Raw genomic sequence first — 22,196 nt, 5'->3', positions numbered from 1 at the left:
GGGGACTAACGCAGTGGTTCTCAGAAAACGTTTTCTCAGGGTCTTGTAGTTCAAAACTGGTTTCACTTTGCAGTGATTTCGCACATTGGGGGATGAGGATTTGGGGGAATGTGTTCTTATGGGGTTAGTTGAGCGAAGGAAGGGATGGATTGGGGATGTGTAGGGTAAGGGGCGCTGTTTTGTGGGGATACAGGTGTTATTTACTTGCCTGTGCCCTCTTTTTCTGTTGGGGTCTGTTTCCCATATTTGCATTGGTGGTGCCCTCTTTACCTGTTGTTAGTCTTCATGACCTGCTAACCTTGTATTGGTGGTATACTGTGCTGATACACTTTCATCCTGCTGCCTGTACTTACTATCGGTGTCTAGGGGGTCTGTCTAGTCCACTGTTGTGATGTACTGTGTTTTTTACCGGATTCCTCGTGTTACTCTTCTCTGGTTTATTTGGCCTTCTATTTTTTTTCTCCAATATAAATGGATATATCACAAAGTTTCAACCCTTTGTCTATCTTATATTTGTGTAGAGTTTGGGTGGCTTGTCACTCTTGATGCTACTATTGAAAGTTTATTATATCATAGTTCCTTAGGTGGATTGAGGAAGTTATTAAGGTTTAGCGCCAGTCTATATTTATGTAAAACTTGTCTTAATTTTTCTCTTTCTGGTTTGCTTTCATTGCACTCTGGCAGCACATATAGGTGCTGTATATTCCCATAGGCACATGATGGGGTTTTTACATTTTGTTTCGTATTCTCCTTTAAGCCTTATTCTAGATATTTTGGTTTGGTCTGACCTTTTGGATTTTAAGAATATCAAAGTGTCACTAGGCTGAAATCGGTTGTATATGACTTTCGCAAGGAATGTGTTTGATATGCTTAAATTTAACAGATGTGTGTGTGTGTGAGCGAGAGACAGAAGAGATATGGGTTTCACTGTCATGAAAGCTTTTGATTTAACTATTAAATTTTGTATCCCCTTTTACGCAAAGAAGAATTACTTTGTTTTTTCACCATCGTGTTTAAAATTCTTGTTCACTTTAAAAACTTTTTTAATTGTTAAGCAACAAGAAACGTGCAAATATGTAATCTCTAATAGAAGAGTTAATAAAATAGACGAAGAAAAAAAGCGAGAGAGAGAGAAAGAGTGAAGATGGAGAATGCAAAGAAGCAATTATCTGAGTCCAAAGAATTGGGATTAAAATAATCACTTTCTTCAAATTTAAATTCAATTTATTGCACCTGTACTGTACATAATATACATTGTTAAGTGATTTTTGAAGATTAATTTATTTAAAGTAATCGAATATTTATGTCACGGAGAATTATAACCAAGCAGATTGAATATTTGCGCGGACCAACGAAAAATAAAATTCCAAGGAAACTATTATTATTATTATTCTTCGTTAACAATGGCTCACTACAAATAAACAAAATACAAACAACTAAGACAAATAACCAAGGGAAAAAAACTGGTTAGACTTCTTGATTACTTTAATTTGATACTAAGAAATTCAACATCGTATGTCTCTTTATAAAAGCATGAACAGTTTTGAAACGAACTTTAAAATGTAAACCTTTTATCGTTTCTTTTGATTTATTCTGTGTACACATCAAAGAATTTTATTTGTCAGAGTATTGAATCTCCGTTTATTGGCACAAATAGTTTTATTACGCAAACACATTGAATGAATAGTTTTTATTCTGCTTATTACTATAGTTGTTTTGTGTTATGTTTTTATTGTTAACACAAATATTAACTTAATCCCGTCGCTACCCTAACACTGAACTGTACTCCCCGGACATGTAGTTCCTCCAAGCATATACGTTGACTTTCTGTGTATAAATAAAAATAAATAAAATCTTGCAGGCTTTAGCTTAAAATGCTCAAGACATACACATAAAAATTAAAGTCACAGGAGTTATATCTGCAATTTGTTTATGGCCTCTAGTTATAGCTTTTTAAAAATGCTATTTCAGTCCCAAAACTAGATTTTTATTAAGTTTAATATCTTCGTAGATATCTCCAGGCTCACAGTTATTGTTTCAGTCGCTCAGCTGGTTTGGACACGTTTGCTAGAACGCGGTTATGCCCCTGCTTCTGGGTACACAGCCTTTATTCATGATTTGCACGAAGTCCTTTCGCTGGGTATCATTTCTACAGACTTTGTACTTGCACTCGTTGCCATTTCCGTCTTGTGTAAGAGTCACGCAAACACTGAGGAAGAATGTGTTTCGCCGACCTCTATTTTGTTAATTCTGCAAATAAGTATGTTAGACATAATGTTTATGGACGAAATATGGACATTCATTGTATCGTCCCATTCAATAGGCTGAAAAGATATAACTTTCCTGACTATGACACAGCATTCTTGGCTAATGAAACTTTAAACACCCATGCTGGCAATTTATTTTATTTTCTTGTAGTATATAATATAGATAGATAAATCTGAAATCAGTCCATACTTCCTTTAGTACTAAGGTTAGTATCTAGGTACTCTAGCTTGAAGTTCAAATGTAAAAAAATACGGCCACACAAGGATCTGAAACTACGTTTTGAATTTTGGGGGCTACATTTCAATTTGTTTCTGATCCTATGAATATAATTGTGCACATGAGCATCTCTTGATTTCCTTAAAAAATCGTTTCACATCAGACTGATGTCCAGTGAAGGTGAGGTATGAAAGCATCTTTGTAAGATACACTCCCATCTTAAAAAAAAACTTCCACCAGACAAATAAATAGTATTCAGCTTTGGTGTAAACTAACACACAGCAGCATGATATAACTCAAGGGTTGCAGTCTGAGCACCAGGAGACAGCATTCCAATGCCTTGTAGATGACACTTGTTTTTCTAATTCTTCTAGCATTGTCCGCTGTGAAGAACATACAAAAGGTAATTTAACACAAGATGGAGCTTACAGCTGAATTCAGTTTTACATCTTAAGTTTCTTTAAAATAGAACACAAAGGGTTAGAGAATCAGACCAATATGTACCTGCTCTAGCTCACTTAAAAGAACTGATGATGCATGAATGTGTAGCTGTCATATTTTGCACCTGGACCAAGGGAGTCACAGCGTCCATCGCCTCCAAGTTTTACGGTTCGGCCTGAAAAATACACCGCACAGTCTTTCCTGACACCTCCTCCAAACATTACCCACTGCTGGGAACAGGTAAATAGAATGTAGGGGTAGTAAACCAGGCATTGCTAGTCTGGAGGCAAGTCTGTAGGGAGAGCAAGCAGTGAACATGTCTGCTGCTGCAAGTACAAGGTTTCCAAGTGGCACCGTCTGGGAAAAGGGTTGTGAGTGGCAGGTGATTTTTGTTGCACTTACAAGCGAATGTGATGCTAGTACCATATTTTGATCTGACCACATTTTTACATAAAACCAGTACACATGATGTCCAAAAGCTATGTTTTAAAGACACTGTGTTTCTTCTCTTAGAAAGATGCCAGGTTTTCCAAGGCTACAGCCTGCACACAATTAAATAATACAATAATTCTCAATTTAAAAATGCTTTCATGAAGAATCAACAAAATAACCAGCAATATGTTGATAACACAAACGAAATTAATTTTCAGCCTTAGTGATGTTTATCAGCTGCAGTTGCTTGTATCTTCTTCAAATGCACTTAGGAATATCTGCTCATCAGCTTTGAAATTGATTAGTGGCCTATAATACATTGTTTTCACACTTATTATCAATACATGATTTTACATACACTCACCTTTCTTTGATCAAATCCCATCGTGCTCAAGTCATCCACAATTTTGTCGTCCCATGTGTTTTTTCTTTGTGTTTACTGCCCACTGCAGGCAAGGTTCCGTATTTCTCGTGAAAACTGTTCTTGGGGAGCCTTCTACCAAGTTATAATCGCTAGTGACCCGTGGGCTATTTGTGAATTAAAATAGCACAAAGCTTTCACAAAAGAGGTAAGCAACGATGGGGATCAAACTCAGATTTCTCTCCTGATGCAACCACTGCGCATGCGTGCGAGATTCTCCGAGACGGACGCTTCCTTGCAAACCAATTTGCATTTTGCGATTATGCAAGCATATCTATTTTGAAGTTTGAACAATTTTGACAACAGCGATTACAACAAAGTCTCTGCTTTTACAGGCACAATACTATTTCAGTATGTAAGGTACTTTGTAAAAGGCGGCGTACATAAGACGACACATGGTTGTCCATGTTTGACATACACATCGATTACAGGTATTGATGTCGCACCAACACAACAACAGTACACAAAAGTGCAGGCAAACATAGAAACAATAGACAATGAGGTTGTGTGGAATATAATTTGTAACAAAGCAAATAGACAAAAAGGAGGGACATTGTTAACCTTCTCTCTTCTTCCTTGTCACGTGGCGAATGATGACAAGGATCAAGACTAAGATCAAGACTAAGACGACGATACCAGAAACACTTGCAGGCACTATGAAAGCAGCTGCCTCCACTGACTCCATGACAGGTTGCTGAGACGATACACTGGACTGGTCTTCACAAACAGAAAAGTTAGCAATAAAAAACAAAATCATCTGTAAAATTTCACTCGTCTACCAAATGCTCATACATCTCACTCTCTCATTTTTTGTCGCGTAATCCCTTGCTGTACAGTTCAAAAATGCACATTCTTGCCTTTAGTACAAGGCTGTTTTTACCTTTAAACAATCGTCAAAGATAGAAGAGAGAGAAAAGAAGAAAGAGAGAGAGAGATAGAGAGAGAAAGGAGGAAGAACAGAAGCGTAAGCAGAAAAGGGAAAAGAAGAAAAGGAGAAAAGGAATAGCTATTTTATGCAGACACAAGTGTATTCATATCCAAAATATCTCTTACATTATACATAGTTCAAAACACTACCAAAGTTAGAAATCATGACATGAGTTTGTCTTTCATAATCAACTTCTTTAATGAAGGTTTTAAGGATATTGTGGATGGCCTGATGGCTCAACAGATAGTGCCTGTCACAAACACTTTGACATTTGGCTATCCTGGGTTCAAATCTTGTGTTAGGCACGCTATTCTTTCTCTGCATGTGTCCTTAGATGCTGGTTCGGTGTAAAATACCAAAGTACACCGCCTCTACAGATATCGTTTGTGCTTTTACATCGATGTACTCAAGCTCTCTCTTACTTTATGAACCCAGCAATCTCTTATATATATACAATTGCCATAGATGCACTTTATATTAACCTAATTTATATGTGACAGTCGGGCAACAGTTCAGATGTAGGTGCACAGAGCATGATGTATGCAGTGGCTGAAAGAAATATTTCCTCAGTTTTTAGTCGAAGGCTAAAGTAAGACGAGGCACACAAATCCGAGGCTAAACAATGATGGAGCCCTTCAGTAAAACCGAAAATACGATGAAGTCGACCGAGTCGCTTATTCTAGTTTTCTGTCGAAAACCTATAAACCTGAGGATGATTGCTGTTTGAGTTTTAATCCATGACAGCAACTAGGCTTATGTATCATGGCAATAACTAGTGTCGGACTTGTTTGCTATCTTCATTCATCCGGTTACAAATCACTACTACTAACCCTGTCTGTTGTTGGGAAAGGGATTGTATTGAAGCAGAATTTTCTGTGCTGAAAGATTTTTCAGAAAGAAAAAAAATATTATGAATAAATTAAACAAAACTATTCATAGCAATAGTTTTACCAGTAGTTGTACAATAGTCACTGGTTGTAAAATTCACAGAGTAGTTCCGCCCGCTAGGTGAGACAGAGACGAAAAGATCATAGCATCCTTCCTCTGGAGAGAGAGTTGTGCTGAACTGACAGGAACCCGACACCTTCACTTCACTCTTGATGGTCTTCTGACTGGTCGGTGAGGTCACCATTTCTACAGTCTGCAAGCTGGTAGATGACTGTAGAAACAAACATACCAACAAGCTGAATATCTCTATCCAAGGTAGCAATTTGTGTTCTTCCGAGACACTAAGAAAGGTTGCATTAGCTCTGAAGCATTAAGTGAGCGAATATATGTATAAATCTACAATTCAATATTGCTGTAAAAAAACGACAAAAGAGATTAGAAACACTTACTTCATTCTTACGTTGGAACAGACGACACTTGTAAATTCTACGCGAGGAATAGACTTTGCCAATGACACAGGACACGTTGACAGACCCTAAGGTATAGACTGCCTCACATGACACTTCTTCTGGTGGATCTGTTAAGTAAGAGATGGTAGTAAATACTGAGTAGAAGGTGAAGAGACTAAACAGAAGTACAACAAGATCATGAGGACATTACCTGTTTCTCTCAACATTCGCTAAAGAGGCAATCGTCATTAGCTACTCAAGATCTTGCCTATGAACCTAATTTTAAAATATCTTCCCAAAGGACTAGTATAAAGTCTTCTTCTTTCCTCACTTTAAATGACTACAAGCATCTAAACATGCAGACCTCAAACAAGTAACATTCATTTACAAGGCAAGTAAATACGAGAACTTTAAAAATATTTCCACGGTTCCATCAGGGTTTTACTCCTGAAAAATAACCCGATATAAATATGAACTGTTTGCAAACATCTGTGCACAGATTCATATGAGCGATGCGCACACACATACTCAAGTACGCACGTTTGATACACGCAGAAACATCACATCAAACACGTAAGATTCGTAAGTGACGAACAAAAGCTAGATGATCTGTCTGATTGTAAGAAACGAGAAATTTGCATACACATATTAATTCACAGAAACAAGGGAGATTCATTCGTGAGGAAATAAAAGTTAGACGGTCTGCCTGATAGCAAGAATAAAGGAATGTGATTTGAAAATGCAGGGACCTTTAATGACCAATTCAAAATAAAAATAGATGATTTATAGAAACAAAATAAAAGATTTAATTTCATGGGCTGTACTTAAAGATATGGACCTTACTTCTTTTGATGTACTGTGGAACTTGTGTAAGAACCTAATGTGCAATGGTAGCAGTTTCCTGCATGTAATGATGCTTTAATTTGTGCATTTCATGCAGGAAAGTGTACAAGGAGGGAAGGAAGTGAAAAAAGAGGTTATTCATTTCTTTCTGTGACTGTTGGAGTTGTTGTGTTGCATACTTTTTTTTCATATATTTGTGTTAGATTGGTTATTGGCATTTGTATTGCTGTAATATAGTGTGAAATAAGAAAAATAGAAAAAGTGCACATCAACAACAGCTTCCTAATAAAACTATTGAGAACAGCAATCATAAAGCTGGGTTGGAGGCACATGCTGGGAATCTTATATCTGAAAAGAGAGCGAGCATTTTCACCTCCTGTCACACAAGGAAATCACGGTAAATTGTGTTAGAATCAAACCATTATTTTAATTTACTGAATCTTAAAAATAATTTTACGATGAAGGCCCCAACTTGATATCTATGACTAGATCAAGTAATGAAATATAAACTATAACTATAGAGTACTGGAGATATTAGAAAACTATTTAAATTATGAGATAAATCCAGCACTATCACCTTTGATCTATTGATATTTATGTGTGTGAAAACAGATGTGTTACTCACCAAAGCTGATATTTCGACAGCCCCTACTAATATTAATAGGCAGAGGCTTTTCTGGCAAAATGCAGAGTTTACACTCAAGTTGTCCCCCTTCATCCAGTGTCCTGTTAGCCAGGAAAAAAAATTTATAGGTGAGAATCTCTCCATTTGACTCCTGACACCTGCAACTCCCTGGGTCATACTGAGGAGTGCACTGTGCATCTGGATCATAATCTTGAGACAGACATGCAACTGTTGTGCGGTCATTTATGGTCAAGCCAAAAGTTACCGATTTGTACTTCGAGAAACAATGTGCTTCTCTGATTGCTGTTTTATTGATTCTGCAGATAACAGTGTTCACTCCATTGTGAAACAAGTCCGGACATTTCAGTTCTACTCCAAATGCATCAGCTGAAAAATAAATAAATGAAGAAATCGGTCACACAGTTATCGTCACCTTCTTGGCTACTATACATTCTTGACACAATAAAAACTGTACACTTTAAACAACCAAATTAATTGTTATATTCTTACATTTTGAAATAGGTCAATAAATATCAGTATCTAAATCTGTTTATGTCTATACTTCCTTATAACTGCTACTTATCTCTAGTGAATACATGTACCTTTAAGACTAATTTGACAACTTCTAACATCCAGCAACTACCCTTCTGTTTGTAACATTACACCTCCTACAAGCTTTGAGACCAGAAAAAGCAGGAGAAAGAGCACCAGTCTAATTTCTCTATTGCTAATTTGTGGCATAGAGTGTCGAGCATGAGTTGATTGATAATAATATGGTCTCTGGTCTCTTACAAACCAGTATTCCAAAAGGAAATCAAAAAACAAAAATTATAAAAAAAACCAGCCTGCCGGAGTGTTGCTTTGTTCACTGTCAGCATACAGTTTGCCCCCTTCCCCCCCAAAAGCTGACTGAGCATCTTCCTAAACCACTGTATACTGATAGGTACTATTGAATACGATAGTCCTGGATTAAGATCCTACGGTGGATGATATGAACTTACTACTATCAATGATGACCTTTGATTGGGCAGTTACACTAGGTACAGTATTAATAGTATAGGACTGACTCAACCTGTGCAGCATACAGGAAATGTTTTGTAATTCACTAATTTGATATCTTTACCAACCCATTTCAATGTCATAGTTATGAACACCTAGACTGATGCCAACATATAAACTTTTCTCGATATAGGACTTTAAGTTTGAAAAGTGATTATTATTATTGGCTTGGGGATTTGTTAGCATATATCTTGTAGCAAAAATGTGGCAACGATGCTGAGGTGTGTAATTGTCACAAGTCGAGTTCACAGCGAGCTGCTACATATTTTCCTGACATAAGAAGACACTCCCGACTACTGTTGATTGACAGGCCCTTGTCATAGAGCTTTGGAAGGTTCTTAATTACTATTGATTGTAATCATGCTATCATGAACGTCTCGAGCCTGCACCTGAACAGAATTATTTAAAATCCCCGACACAGCATGTCTACAGACACCTTCAGTGCAGTTTGCTATCAATAAAGTTTGGTTATGTAACCAGATAAGTCTCCACTCGACTGTCCCCTCCGCACTGCAGGTCAACGACGTGTTTTGACCAGCAACTATTTCCACAATCCCATCAGCTCCGCACTGTTCGAGTTTCACGCCTTAAAAATAATCTTACATTGATATTAACTGTTATCAAACATGTGCACAGGCCCCTTTGGGCGATCACTCGCACACATAGTCAAGAACACACACATATATATATAAAAGCACGCGCGTTTGATCCACACATAAACATCACTTTAAACACGTAAGATTCATATGTAACGAACAAAAGCCAGACGATCTGCCTGCCTGCAGGGAAAGACGAATGTTTTTGCAATTTAACGAAACTTTTACAGGAATGAAAGCCTCACCTTCTGTCATCCATGCACCAGTCAGAAGAAGAAAACTGCAGCTTGTCCACACACAACATGCTAGCATGCTTCCTATAGTTTGTCTATCAGACACCTCCATTCTTACATCTGTGTCACACGTGTCATTTTGATCACGGAACGGTTTGTTGTATAATCACAGTATATATGGTCACGAGGGATGTTGTGGGTCACAAAATATAACAACAGAAGAGAAGTCAATTCAAACATGTGTCTGAGAGGCTTTACAGTAAACGATATGGTGAACCATCCTACACTACACCTCTCTGTATCTCAGATTGTGTTAATGTAATGACGCATTCAAATCCCTCGCGAACAAGCCGAGGTGTGGCTATCACAGAACGTAGCGAAAATGAGTTTCCTGGTCACTGACAGTCTGACCCGGACGCCTGACCAGTGATTGGTGACCTGTAGTGTCGGCTGTCTTCAGGATGCTTTACGGAGGCAGGTTTACATTTATTTCTATGCAAGTGAGCATGTATGGTTTGTTCTTTATGAAGTCGCTAAATTCAAAGGGTTCGATAACTCAGGAAAAAGAGCGCATGCGCACATACAGAAACAAGGAACGCACTTAGCAACACATCTAGTAATTTTTTTAAACACATAATGTCTGGTAATGTATAACTTCGCATGGATGTAAACACCTCACGATTTGGAGTCGTAACCGTGGCAGAAATCACTTTCAGATGACTTTCGCAAGGAGTGTGTTTGATATGCTTAAATTCAACAGGTGTGTGTGTGTGTGAGTTGAGAGATGGAAGAGAAATCGATTTCACTCTCACGAGAAGTCTCATTAGTAAGAATTCTTACTTATTAAATTTTCAAATGGTGTTAAAATTGAAGTATTTATTAATTTTTAATTGTAAGGACCCATGGCTACTCCATGTAGCACTTATTACAGCTTAGTTGGTGGATCTCAAGCACTTCCCATATCTAATTTCGTACCTAACAAGTGCTTTTTTTACAATTGTTTCTAAAATTTATGTTCACTTTGAAAACTTGGATTTCTTTATTGTTCAGGTACAAGAAATGAGCAAATAAGTAATCTCTAAAATATAAGAATTAAGAAAATATACACAAAAAAAAAAAAAAAAAGAAAGAGTGAAGGAAGATAATGCAAAAAAAAAAAACAACAATTTTATGAGTCGACAACAAAGGATTAAGATTAAAATAAAAACTTCTGATGTTAATTCAGTTATTTTTATTGCATTTATTACATAAAATTCATTGTCACATGTTTTCAAGTTTCAATGTATTAAAAGCAACTAAGCATTTATATCGCGCGCAGCATTACAACCAAGTAGGCTGAATCTGCGTGAACAAATGAATAATAAAAACACAAGAAAACTATACTACGAACGCTACTTCACAATGGTTCACTACAATACACAAAATACAGCCACTAAGACAACAAAGTCAAAGAACGGGAAATATGAATTAAGTACACAAATCTTGTGTACACGCACATTCGGCTAAAAATATGTACAACAGATATTGCAATGCAAAATTCTTGTTATACAATAATCGAGACTATAGTACTTGGCTGGCAATGTTAGGTAACAGGTTTATTATCTCTCTACAGTTGTATGTTATCAAACAGAACATGGCATCATGAACAGGGATACAAGTTCGTGATGGCATCCATCTTAGATGTAAGCAACGAATGAGAACAACTGATTGCCAATGTAGTCGACCAAGCAACTGGTTAAACTTCTTGATTACTTTCATGTAAAACTTTAAAAAAAAATTAATAATGGTTTGCTGTACATCATCTAACTTAGTTTTGAACAATGCGATGATCCCCACGCAAAAGCTTAATATACTCCAATGAAAATGAAAAACAATACCAGAAATGTCCGACTATATAAGCCGACTTCTTTTCCCCAGCTTTAAACCCTGAAGCTTAAACAGCGATGGGGATTGTTTGCGGACAAACTGTTAACGTTGTTACAGCGTTAACTGTTCACATTTTAAAATCAAAGCCGCATACAACTGAAGTATTCAGATCAGTGACTGAAGCACACCCTCATCATGCCGAACGCGAGACGAAATGTCTACGATGCAGCTTTCTCGTTGTATATACTTGCGGCTTATTTGTGAAAAAAAAGTGGAGATTTAAAAACAAGTGGGTGCGGCTTATATGCAGGGACGCTTAATAGACCAAAATGTACGGTAAATGAAAACATAGACATAAAAAGTGATAATAAAAACAGATCTAGCTTTGCTGCGACATGTCTCAAGCGCGTTCATCCGGGTTCTTTAGCCATTTTCAGCTACGTAGCGGGTAGACATGGCTGACACTTCTATAATACATCTGAAAAGGCGTTTTACGTAGGATTCACTTTCCTGCGTTCGCTCTGCACATTCTTTTACCTTGTTAAAAAAAATTGTTCTTTCTTCCAAGATGCTGTCTTTTCTGACTATTTCTTTGTAAAGTCAACGCCTTTCTAGGCTATTATTATAACTTTTTGTCAATACAGTGATTCTGTGCGTTTTAAATATTAAAAACGCATGTCAACCATGATCGATTTAATGTGTATATAAACAAAAACATAATTTCACTGCACATACAAAAGTCTTATGAACACCTAAGATTCAAGTCCACCAACAATACATGTAGACACAATAAAATGATACAATATGTTGGCATCGCGGATAAGGTCGGGAACACATTCTTAGTATTTAGTAATTCAGTCATGTCAGAATGTAAGCACAGATCAACAACATGCAGGTTACCTAAAAGCGGCCTCAAACTTGTACACAGTGAAGGTGAATGAAAGCACTGTCAGTTGCAGATAAAGAAAGTATGACAATATACTAATCCAAGTACATATATAAAAGGATAAATTTTAAAAGAAAATCTAGAAATTCCAACAAAGAAGACCTAAGGTAAATGCCCCCCAAAGAGAACTTCTAATAAACTGCACACATATTCCATATCTTTACAGCCACATGCATAAACAGGATATTATTATTTACTTATGTCACAAAATAGCGGCTTAGACATATATCCCATTTTTACACATTATGACCAAATAATATTTTATTTAGTGACCTCAATGGCTCCCCATATTTGGTAACAGTTCAATGCGTGTATAACAAGCTAATGAAGTTTTATGACATTCTTTTCAAGTGAACTTCGACTACTAATTTACAGCTCGTGTTCAAATGTGTTTTTCCAGCATACCAAATATAATCTCTCAGTTAATCAGACCTAGGCAGTAAAATGATAAAATAAAATTAAAGAAATAATAATTAAAAACTTTAAATGATCCAAAATCATAAACGAGCGATCAACTTCTCCTGATCCTGTCCTACCTAAATCATCACTACCTGGTGCAATGCCTTCCAGGACACTCTCTACTCTTTCTGTAACAGTTTTAAATGTTTGCTTTATTCATAGTTACTTGGAGTTAAAAGAATTCCATTGGTGAAGTTTAAGTTGACAAGTATATTGACTGGCATCTCAAACTCCATAGCTGCATTCACACAGCTGTTTTTTTATAATAAAAACTGTTACACTGCTTTTGATTACTGCATTTCTTTTTTAGTATCAAGTCTATACAGAGTTTATGGTAAAATATAATATGGAATATAGTATTAGTTGGGCCTATTTTTCATATTACCTCTCAAAGTAACCAGAAATTACATTTATTCAGCGGCTACTTATCCCTATGGATGCTGTTTAATGGTCTATGTTCTTAGCATTGCCATTTAAGCATTTTTCGTGTTGTTTGTTTGCATGCAAGTCCTCATTCGTGGTCATCTGTATGTTCTCCGTAGTATCCAACAAGCCTGTCTGTTGACCTGTGAAGCCGTTCTCTCCCTTGTGAGATATGTCTCCATGCCCTTTGTTATCTTTCCTACATACAGAGACATAAAAATCAATGTAATTCAAAAACAACAAATGATATTTAATAATGAAAATTAAGCTAAAAAGTTATTAAACCCAAACTCAAAAATAATATGGCGCATACCTAATTCCAATCAAAGATGCTTGTGTTGGCATCTGTGTATTAGTTGTCTGTCTTATAATTTTAATTATTTGAATTTTAAAAATATTTGACTAATAATCCCCAGGACAGTATGCTTATATTTCCCTTAATTTTCATTAATTACATTTATTTAATTTTCTCAATTTTCATTGTTTTTTACCTGAACTTTACTATTTTAGACAGGAGTTATGTCCATAAGTGGATCTAGTAGAGAACAAGTCAAAGGGAAAGACATTAAAATAGTGGGTACACCAAATTAAATACTTTGGTAATGTGGGTTCCCTTATCCTGTTATGGTTGATTACTAATGTATAGAATGTTGTTCTATTCAATCTTGTTTGTGTATTATTTATGAATAAATTTAATGAACATATACTTTGTATAAACTATAGTCTAGTCACACTCTTTGGGATGACTGCAATGTTGAATTTTTGCAAGAGCAAAGTGCTACAGCCTGCTGTGCAAGATTTTGTCAAATGTCTTTTTTAAGTTGATGAAGCTGGGAATGAGTTCTAGCTGCTGATGTAGATGTTTTTTTCCATCAGGATGCAGCAGTTCAACATCTTTTCAATTGTGTCTCTGCCTGTTTTTCTACTAGCAGTTCTTCCATGGTACTGGTGTTGAAGCAATTCTGGATTACTTCTACCATGAATTTGCTTGGATGGCTGATTAGGCTTAAGGCTCTGTAGTTTTGGAATTTCTCTGTTTTCTTTCTATGGAAAGGGTATGGCTAGTTATTGCATCCATTCAAAAAGAACATTACAAGAACAAGGTAATTATAAATAAACAGAAGGGATAGGGGCTGCAAGTAGGTTTCTGTACATTGCATTTTTGAAGAAAAGACTGCATTATTAAATTTCAAATATTTTTTATATCCTTCAAATTTGAAATGTGTAAGTGTTCATCTCTTTAATACAAAGGAGAGAGGGAAAAGTGGAGTGAAATGGAGGGAAAAAAAGAAAAGACCATCTGCTGCTGGTTTATAGTCATAACTGTTGTCATAAATACACTGTGTGAAAAACCAGTGTATTGATTACTGAATTTACTAAACAAGTTCATCAAGCAAATATGGTTAAAGCAGACAGAGTGAGTAAACAGGAGAAAGAAAAATTACATACCCTTTCTTCCTGCACGGCACTGCAACAGAAAAAAATCTAAGATGACTTTCAATATATGCATGTGTGTTTATATATTTATACATAAATCTTATAAATAAAGCAATATGTGTATGTATATTGTGTGTGCTTGTGTGCATGTGGCTGAAATCTAGAGGAATCAGCATTTGTGAAATCCTCACCAAATTTTAAAGGAATAAGCCTACTGCTAGGCCTTGGAAATAGACATACACATAGTGCATGTTGCCTCAGATAATTTTTATTTTCTCAATTATTAGATGTTGCCAGTAGCCCAAAATAACAAAAGTCTATGACACAGAGCAGCATCATAGTTTAGGAAGGTCCTCTAGAGAATGTTATAGGAAGCCAGAGAGAGGAGGGAGAGAGTGGGTAAAGAGCGAATGAGCAAGTCTTGTAAGTGTCGCATTATCAGGAGATGGGCATCATCCGGGCACATAAAAAATGTAGCAAATGCAAGACTACTAGTATTTCACTAGCTTACCATACTGTGGCCATGCAAGTCAATTAGTCATTGAGCTTGACTCAGATAAAGTGGGTTGATTGACAGTGAACAGAAAAAGCCACAGCTTGAAGAGTTTGCCAGACAAAGTACCCATGCAATGGTGGATATCCGGGCAAGTAATTTATAGAAACAAACTAATAAAAATGTTATAGCAAATACCATTTCTCTGTCTTGTTACCTGCTATTGCTTTTTATCTCAGTATGTAAAAGCAAAAAAGGTCCTGCATTAATGACTGCTTGCAATGACACAAGATCTTTGTCTCCATGTCAGTTTCAAATAAGTCATAAAAAAGTCTGCTTACAAGCATCTTATTACGGGTGTATATAAAGTAAGCAGTTTTTTAATTTTGCAGGATTTTTTTGTTTGAAGATTGTTAGCACTGTTCCTATCATTTTCGCTATCTATTTTCACTCCGATTAGAAGATCAATTATCGTTTTTCCATTTTGCATCCATGGAGCAGTTCAGCATCGAGCATTGCATTCATATTGTAAAAACTCATTACAAAAATGGGGATTTATATGCTTAGACTGATCAAGAATGGCTTCTGAGGTCATGTGACCTCACATCTTTTATGGGGATATGTTAAGTCACAAGTTTATGTGAACAAAGCTCAAATGATTGCCAATCTGAAGAGGAAAGTTCAACAGGTAGTTGGTGAAATCAAAAGGGATGTCTGCAGAAGAGTTATTGCAGAGAAAGTGCAGAGAAAATAATTTTTTTATGATTAAATTGAAGTATATCTTGAATGAAATCAAATAAGAATTTTGCTTCGATTTTGGCTTATTTATTGCATTTTTAAAACTGCTTACTTTATGAAACACCCTATATAAGACCATAGTCATGCACATGCATGCACACTCACTCCAGCCACTCTCTTATTTATTCTAGCCAGAGTGACCAGAGAAAGCTACTCACAGCCATCTTTGTGAGTATAGTGTCAGGCCCACAATCCTACTTAAGAAGATGGCAGGTGAAGTCCTTCCCCTTGCAAGCTCTGCCAGCCCATGATTATCTCCCCTCCCATTACAAATGATTCAAGGTTTCTTGCACCAGACTTCTCACCTTAGTCTCCTCTAACCTACTGCACAATTTGCACTTACAGATCATCAATCATTCATTATCATCATCAATCCCTTGATTGATAGCAGCTCACAAATGTTTAGGTCAGGTCACGTGTACTAACCAAACTAACTTGCACTACTTGACTGTTGCCAGAAGGGTTTCCTGATGTGCTATGAGTGTGGCAATTGTGCTTTATACATTGCTGACTGGTTTTTTGCTTCCTGTATGAGATTTAGAGCAACTTTCTTAGGCACTTGGTCTCAAAAGCCTGGATTGTCTTCTCCATATCATCAGAGTCCATGTTTCACAGCTGTGTAGCAGTATACAATTACAATTCTTTATTAACGAGAGGTAAAATAAGCAAGAAAATGCTTTAGTGGTAGGCTTGGGTCCTTGCTCTGGTATTTTACATCCTCTATATAGATGTAGATTGTGAGTTGTTACAGTTTAGATCTACAGCTTGGAAAGCCATTGTGTCATATGAGAGGAATGTTAACAGGGAATACATTAATAAATTGCATGTATAGATCACTTATAGATATTTTTGCTCTTCCTATACCTTATAACGTTGATTTCATCCAAACTGACTCTCATATTGGCACATTCTAGAGCCATATGAATTTTAATTTTAATCCCTACTGCTGCTTTTATATTTTTGTACTTGGTTTCTGTCATCACAAATTTGCTTTAAAATTAACAATATTTATGTTTTTGAAAGGAGGATATTAAAGGTCTCCACTATGATTTTTTAAACTATGAAAAAAACTGCAGTTTTGTTCAAATAATTGCTGAAATGGCTTTAATCTAATATGATTTGTTGAAGCATTTAGAACCATACTATTTAAAAGCGCAGTTAAGGGCCAGATAAAAATGGCAAAAACCAACTGCATTACATGTGTGGGGACTGTTCATGAGGTAAAATGTTTGAATTTCATCATTTGGTGGACAACTGCCAAAATAAGATGGTTGTACACTAGTTCTGTTCCTAAATATGGGTAGTCATCTCCACCCCAGAATCAAACAGAACCGGAACTGTCCATGCCCTCTGATGCAGCTCACGACTGGTGAACAATGTTTACACTTCCCATGGATTGCACATGCATAATGAACACTTTGTGCAGTGGAAAGTTTGATTCACCAGTGCAGTTGCATTTTCAGTAAATTTAAAAAAATGATTTTTTAAGCATTTTTAAATATCAGATAAATGCTGTAAGAGCAAAAGGACAAGTAATTCTAATACTGTTGCTAGTTCATACCCCAAAACTGAACTGGCTCTTCCCTTTTTGTGAGTGGTATATGAATGAATACAAATATTGGATAAAACATAAATATGTGAACGAAATGTGTACTCACGTTGACAATGATGCTTTTTTCTTGTAATGACAAAGATGATGACGATAACGAGGACAATAATGGCCACACTTACAACTGCAGCAATTACAGCTGCAATGTTAGACTGATCACCTCTGGGTGTATCTGAGTCATCAGCTGATCAAAAAAACAAAAGCAAAAAAATAAAAAATTAATCCTTCTTGCTCTTACAAGGTATATGTAAATTTTAAAAAGCTACTGGTGTTTGTCATGGTCTGATTTAACAGGAAGTAGCTGTAAAACTGGCATGCAAAAAGAAGTGCTGAAATTCCACAAACTTAAGAGCACAAATTACAATTTACATATATGTCCGCTGCAATAGAGACTGTTAGTCCCATGTTGGTCTCTTTAGTTACATCTGCACCTGCTACAGCCAAGCAGTAAGCCAATAATGCTAGAATACACCATCCATTATCAATTGAATTGGACTAAAGTAGGTCACAAATACGGATATATATATATTAATATATGTACACACACACACACATATATTTTAAAAAACATATATGTACAAAGTTAAAATAATTTTACAGTATCAGGTTGTCAGAGAACATGTGGAACCTGTCAGCTACAAGTGACCTTTAATGTCCAATTCAAAATAAAAATAGATGATTTATTGAAACAAAATACATGTAAAAGATTTAATTTCATGGGCTGTACTTAAAGATATGGACCTTACTTCTTTTGATGTACTGTGGAACTTGTGTAAGAACCTAATGTGCAATGGTAGCAGTTTCCTGCATGTAATGATACTTTAATTTGTGTATTTCATGCAGGAAAGTGTACAGGGAGGAAAGGAAGTGAAAAAAGAGGTTATTCATTTCTTTCTGTGACTGTTGGAGTTGTTGTGTTGCATACTTTTTGTTTCATATATTTGTGTAAGCTTGGTTATTGATATTTGTATTGCTGTAATACTGTGAAATAAGAAAAACAGAAAAAGTGCACATCAACAACAACTTCCTAATAAAACTATTGAGAACAGCAATCATAAAGTTGTGGTTGAGGCACACGCTGGGAATCTTACATCTGAAAAGAGAGAGCGAGCATTTTCACCTCCTGTCACACAAGGAAATCACAGTAAATTGTGTTAGAATCCAACCATTATTTTAATTTACTGAATCTTAAAAATAATTTTACGATGAAGGCTCCAACTTGATATATATGACTAGATCAAGTAATGAAATATAAACTATAACTATAGAGTAATGGAGATATTACAAAACATTATTAAAATTATGGGATTAATCCAGCACTTTCACCTTTGATCTACTGATATTTGTGTGTGAAAACAGATGTGTTACTCACCAAAGCTGATATTTCGACAGCCCCTACTAATATTAATAGGCAGAGGATTTTCTGGCAAAATGCAGAGTTTACACTCAAGTTGTCCCCCTTCATCCAGTGTCCTGTTAGCCAGGAAAAAAAATTTATAGGTGAGAATCTCTCCATTTGACTCCTGACACCTGCAACTCCCTGGGTCATTCTGAGTAGTGCACTGTGCATCTGGATCATAATCTGGAGACAGACATGCAACTGTTGTGCGGTCATTTAGGGTCCAGTCAAAAGTTACTGATTTGTACATTGAGAAACAATGTGCTTCTCTGATTGCTGTTTTATTGATTCTGCAGGTAACAGTGTTCTCCCCGTTGCGAAAGAAGTCCGGACATTCCAGTTCCACTCCAAATGCATCAGCTGAAAAATAAATAAATGAAGAAATCACAGATCTTGGTACACAGTTATCGTCACCTTCTTGGCTACTATACATTCTTGACTCACTGAAAAACTGCACACTTAAAGTATCTAAAACTGTTTATGCCCATACTTCCTTATAACTGCTATTTATCTCTAGTGAAAACCTTTAAGAGTGATTTGATAGCTTCTCACATCCAGGAACTACCCTTCTGTTTGTAACATTACACCTCTAACAAGCTTTGAGACCAGAAAAAGCAGGAGAAAGAGTGCCAGTCTAATTTCTCGATAGCTAATTTGTGGCATAGAGAGTCCAGCATTAGTTGATCAATAATAATATGGTCTCTGGTCTCTTACAAACCAGTATTCCAAAAGGAAAAACAAAACAAAACTGACAAAAAAACAAACAAACAACAAACCAGCCTGCAGGTGTCTGTGTAGGCTATAAATGCTAATCCTTATATTTAAGAGTGTTTTTGGCTCTGTGCCCTCAACTACACCTCTCCCTGCTATTAATGTTGATAGTTAAGCGTAACTCTCCGACTGAAAAAAAAAAATATATAGATATACCAGTGGCATAGGAACCCGGGGGATAAAGAGGGCAGCCTTCTCCCTCAAAAATGCTGTGTTGCTTTGCTCACTGTCAGCATAGAGTTTGTCCCCTTCCCCCCAAAAAGCTGATCGAGCATCTTCCTAAACCATTGTATAACTGATAGGTACTTTCCAATACTTTAGTCCTGGGTTAAGATCCTAAGGTGGATGATATGAACTTACTACTATCAATGATGACCTTTGATTGGGCAGTTACACTAGGTACAGTATTAATAGTACAGGACTGACTCTACCTGTTCAGGATACAGGAAATGTTTTGTAATTTACTAATTTGATATCTTTACCAACCCATTTCAATGTCATAGTTATGAAAACCTAGACTGATGTGAACAAATGAACTTTTCTCTATAGAGGACTTTAAGTTTAAAAAGTGATTATTATTATTGGGTTTGGGGATTTGTTAGCATATATCTTGTAGCAAAAATGTGGCAGAGATGCTGAGGTGCTTGATTGTCACATGAGATCTTAGTTTCTCAGCATATTTATCACAGCAATACCATATCAGAGCGGTGTCTAGCAGGTGCAGCTGATTCAATAATTGTCACTGTGCCAAAGTGTTCTATTGTATACATATTGTAACCAAGGCCTCACCAACACACAAACACAGCCAATGTGAATTATGATCTCTAGCACACCACAGGTCAATACAGTCAGCTATTCTAGGCCACTGAGGAATGTTTTATCATTCACCTTGGGCAGGTGTAATGACAATTAGCATGCTTACATGGGCCTTGTGCACGAATACAGGCTTAAGAAAAATTTATTTTGGCATATATTCCATGATTCGTTTTCGAAGAAATCGGTTCCTCGTGTTTACATGCATGCATGCACATGTAGCTAAGGGTAAGCTGATTTTAACTGTGTTAAAACCGACATCAACATTAAGAAACACCGCAGGATGACCAAAACTATAATGGTTAGTGTGGTTACAATGGCTGATCACTTCCTGAAAGCCTCACCTGTACCACAGGTACAATACCATGTTATTATAAACAACATTAATGTTATTACTGTGTGTGCACGCGATATGATTTCTGCTTCTAACATATATATTACACCATATCTTTCTGTGTGTAGTAGGTAAAAGAGAACTCCAACCTGCTGGAAAACAACTGATGAAAATGACTATGGACAGGACTAGAAGAACACTCATGTTTGTGGTCTGTTGATGAACTTTTCGTTCGACGCTAAACTCGATTTCTGGGAAACTAGGTCACACTCTCCCATCGAATCTTTCTTAAACAAAAAGCTATAAGTTCCGTAAAAATGATTATTTCAGTATTTGTAATGATACTTTGGTTGATTTTCTTGTGAATAAAAGAATCATTTTATAATTGTTTTATAAAATTCAAAAGAAAAAGTAAATCATTTAGCGTGCGGGAATCTAAACGCTAAAGGGACGCAAACAACATGATTAGACTTGCACGTGACATCTACCTGTTTACCGTACACACTTTAGTCAAGCACTTCAGCTTAACATTGTACGACATTTTCTTCTTTTTCAACTATGGAAGCAACTGTGTGCTGATTTCTACAAACGAAAGCAGAAACTTAGATTAGGGCTAATTTTTTTTTCTTAGGGAAGGGAGAGAACCTGTCTCCATAGAAACGGGTTATCAACAAAGTAGACAATGTTGACGTCTGTCTGCTTCTGTTTGTTATGGTTACTTGCCTCGTGCTTTAAAAAATATCTGGCTAGAAATAATCTACGTCAAACCTAAAGTAAAGATACAAATAAGTAGTTTAACTTATTTAAGGAGTTAAAGAGCAGCTTTTTAAAAAGTAAAGGGTGTGATTTCTTTCTTTGTGTGTGTGCGTGCATGCGTGTGTTTGCTTGTGTGTGTTTGCTTGTGTGTGTGTGTGTTTTGACACTGTGAGACGTCATCTTACATTTGTGCAATGCTCAATACCAGGATAAGTCTCTTTTTTAAAGCCATGTGAATCGTTTGTTTACTTATAATGTTTCACACATGTCGCTGTTAATATATTCATAGTACAATAGAAGGTTTTTAGGAATTATAATCCTCTACAGCAATTTTCTGACTGAATTCTTGAAGTAAATAATGCAACATAAACATGATTCACCTTCAGAAATTATTGAAAACTGAGAAAAGACACATTAACATGAACACTTCTACACATGCTGTAAGGTATAGGAGTTCACTACCGCGCGTTGTTGTGCAATGCCCACGAGAGATTTGTTCTAGTGCACAAAAGGCTACCTGGCTGAGAGATCGATATCTTATCTCCACCCTGAACAAGTTTTGGGACAGCAAATAAGACGTCGAACTGATATGCGACATTCAAGCTTGATCGCCGATGTTCTTATGTGTTAGCTTACACGAGAACGCTTTAGGCATTTATGCATATATCAGAGTTAAAGTGTTAAATAAATTAG

At 36.3% G+C, this 22,196-nt stretch overlaps 2 protein-coding genes across 3 annotated transcripts; both read right to left on the bottom strand.

Moving 5' to 3' along the window:
- Positions 1-2,445: 2,445 nt before the first annotated feature.
- Positions 2,446-9,685, bottom strand: LOC112569518. 2 transcript variants are annotated; one of them, XR_003100447.1, is made up of 6 exons: positions 9,412-9,685; positions 7,512-7,898; positions 6,044-6,171; positions 5,658-5,865; positions 2,989-4,495; positions 2,446-2,867 (listed from the first exon to the last, which is right to left on the bottom strand). XR_003100447.1 is itself a non-coding variant. In XM_025247327.1 (5 exons), the coding sequence occupies exons 1-5, from the start codon at positions 9,509-9,511 to the stop codon at positions 4,335-4,337; spliced, it is 984 nt and encodes a 327-aa protein (XP_025103112.1). In that variant the 5' UTR covers positions 9,512-9,685; the 3' UTR covers positions 2,446-4,334. The 2 variants fall into 2 exon arrangements, 1 of the variants encoding a protein (XP_025103112.1); XM_025247327.1 differs by having other exon boundaries at positions 2,446-4,495.
- A 928-nt stretch (positions 9,686-10,613) lies between these two features.
- On the bottom strand, positions 10,614-21,084 carry LOC112568509. Its single transcript, XM_025245818.1, has 5 exons — positions 20,897-21,084; positions 18,803-19,189; positions 17,480-17,614; positions 14,543-14,561; positions 10,614-13,292 (listed from the first exon to the last, which is right to left on the bottom strand). Exons 1-5 carry the CDS (start codon positions 20,949-20,951, stop codon positions 13,115-13,117), a joined length of 774 nt encoding a protein of 257 aa, XP_025101603.1. The 5' UTR covers positions 20,952-21,084; the 3' UTR covers positions 10,614-13,114.
- Positions 21,085-22,196: the final 1,112 nt, after the last annotated feature.

The sequence above is a fragment of the Pomacea canaliculata genome, linkage group LG7, assembly GCF_003073045.1.
Source record: "Pomacea canaliculata isolate SZHN2017 linkage group LG7, ASM307304v1, whole genome shotgun sequence".
In the NCBI taxonomy this organism is placed as follows: domain Eukaryota; kingdom Metazoa; phylum Mollusca; class Gastropoda; order Architaenioglossa; family Ampullariidae; genus Pomacea; species Pomacea canaliculata.
The sequence above is the reverse complement of the archived record's forward strand: the minus strand, read 5'-3'. Positions and strand labels throughout refer to the sequence as shown.

What these genes read in the sequence shown, in the direction of transcription:
- LOC112569518 (XM_025247327.1), bottom strand. Translation starts at nt 9,511, where the DNA reads ATGGAGGTGTCTGATAGACAAACTATAGGAAGCATGCTAGCATGTTGT. An exon ending in CTGTCGAAATATCAGCTTTG is followed by an intron (nt 6,172 to 7,511) that starts GTGAGTAACACA and finishes CTTACTTAACAG; the next exon opens with ATCCACCAGAAGAAGTGTCA. An exon ending in TGTTCCAACGTAAGAATGAA is followed by an intron (nt 5,866 to 6,043) that starts GTAAGTGTTTCT and finishes TTGTTTCTACAG; the next exon opens with TCATCTACCAGCTTGCAGAC.
- LOC112568509 (XM_025245818.1), bottom strand. Translation starts at nt 20,951, where the DNA reads ATGAGTGTTCTTCTAGTCCTGTCCATAGTCATTTTCATCAGTTGTTTT. An exon ending in CATCAGTTGTTTTCCAGCAG is followed by an intron (nt 19,190 to 20,896) that starts GTTGGAGTTCTC and finishes TTTATTTTTCAG; the next exon opens with CTGATGCATTTGGAGTGGAA. An exon ending in CTGTCGAAATATCAGCTTTG is followed by an intron (nt 17,615 to 18,802) that starts GTGAGTAACACA and finishes TTTTTTGATCAG; the next exon opens with CTGATGACTCAGATACACCC.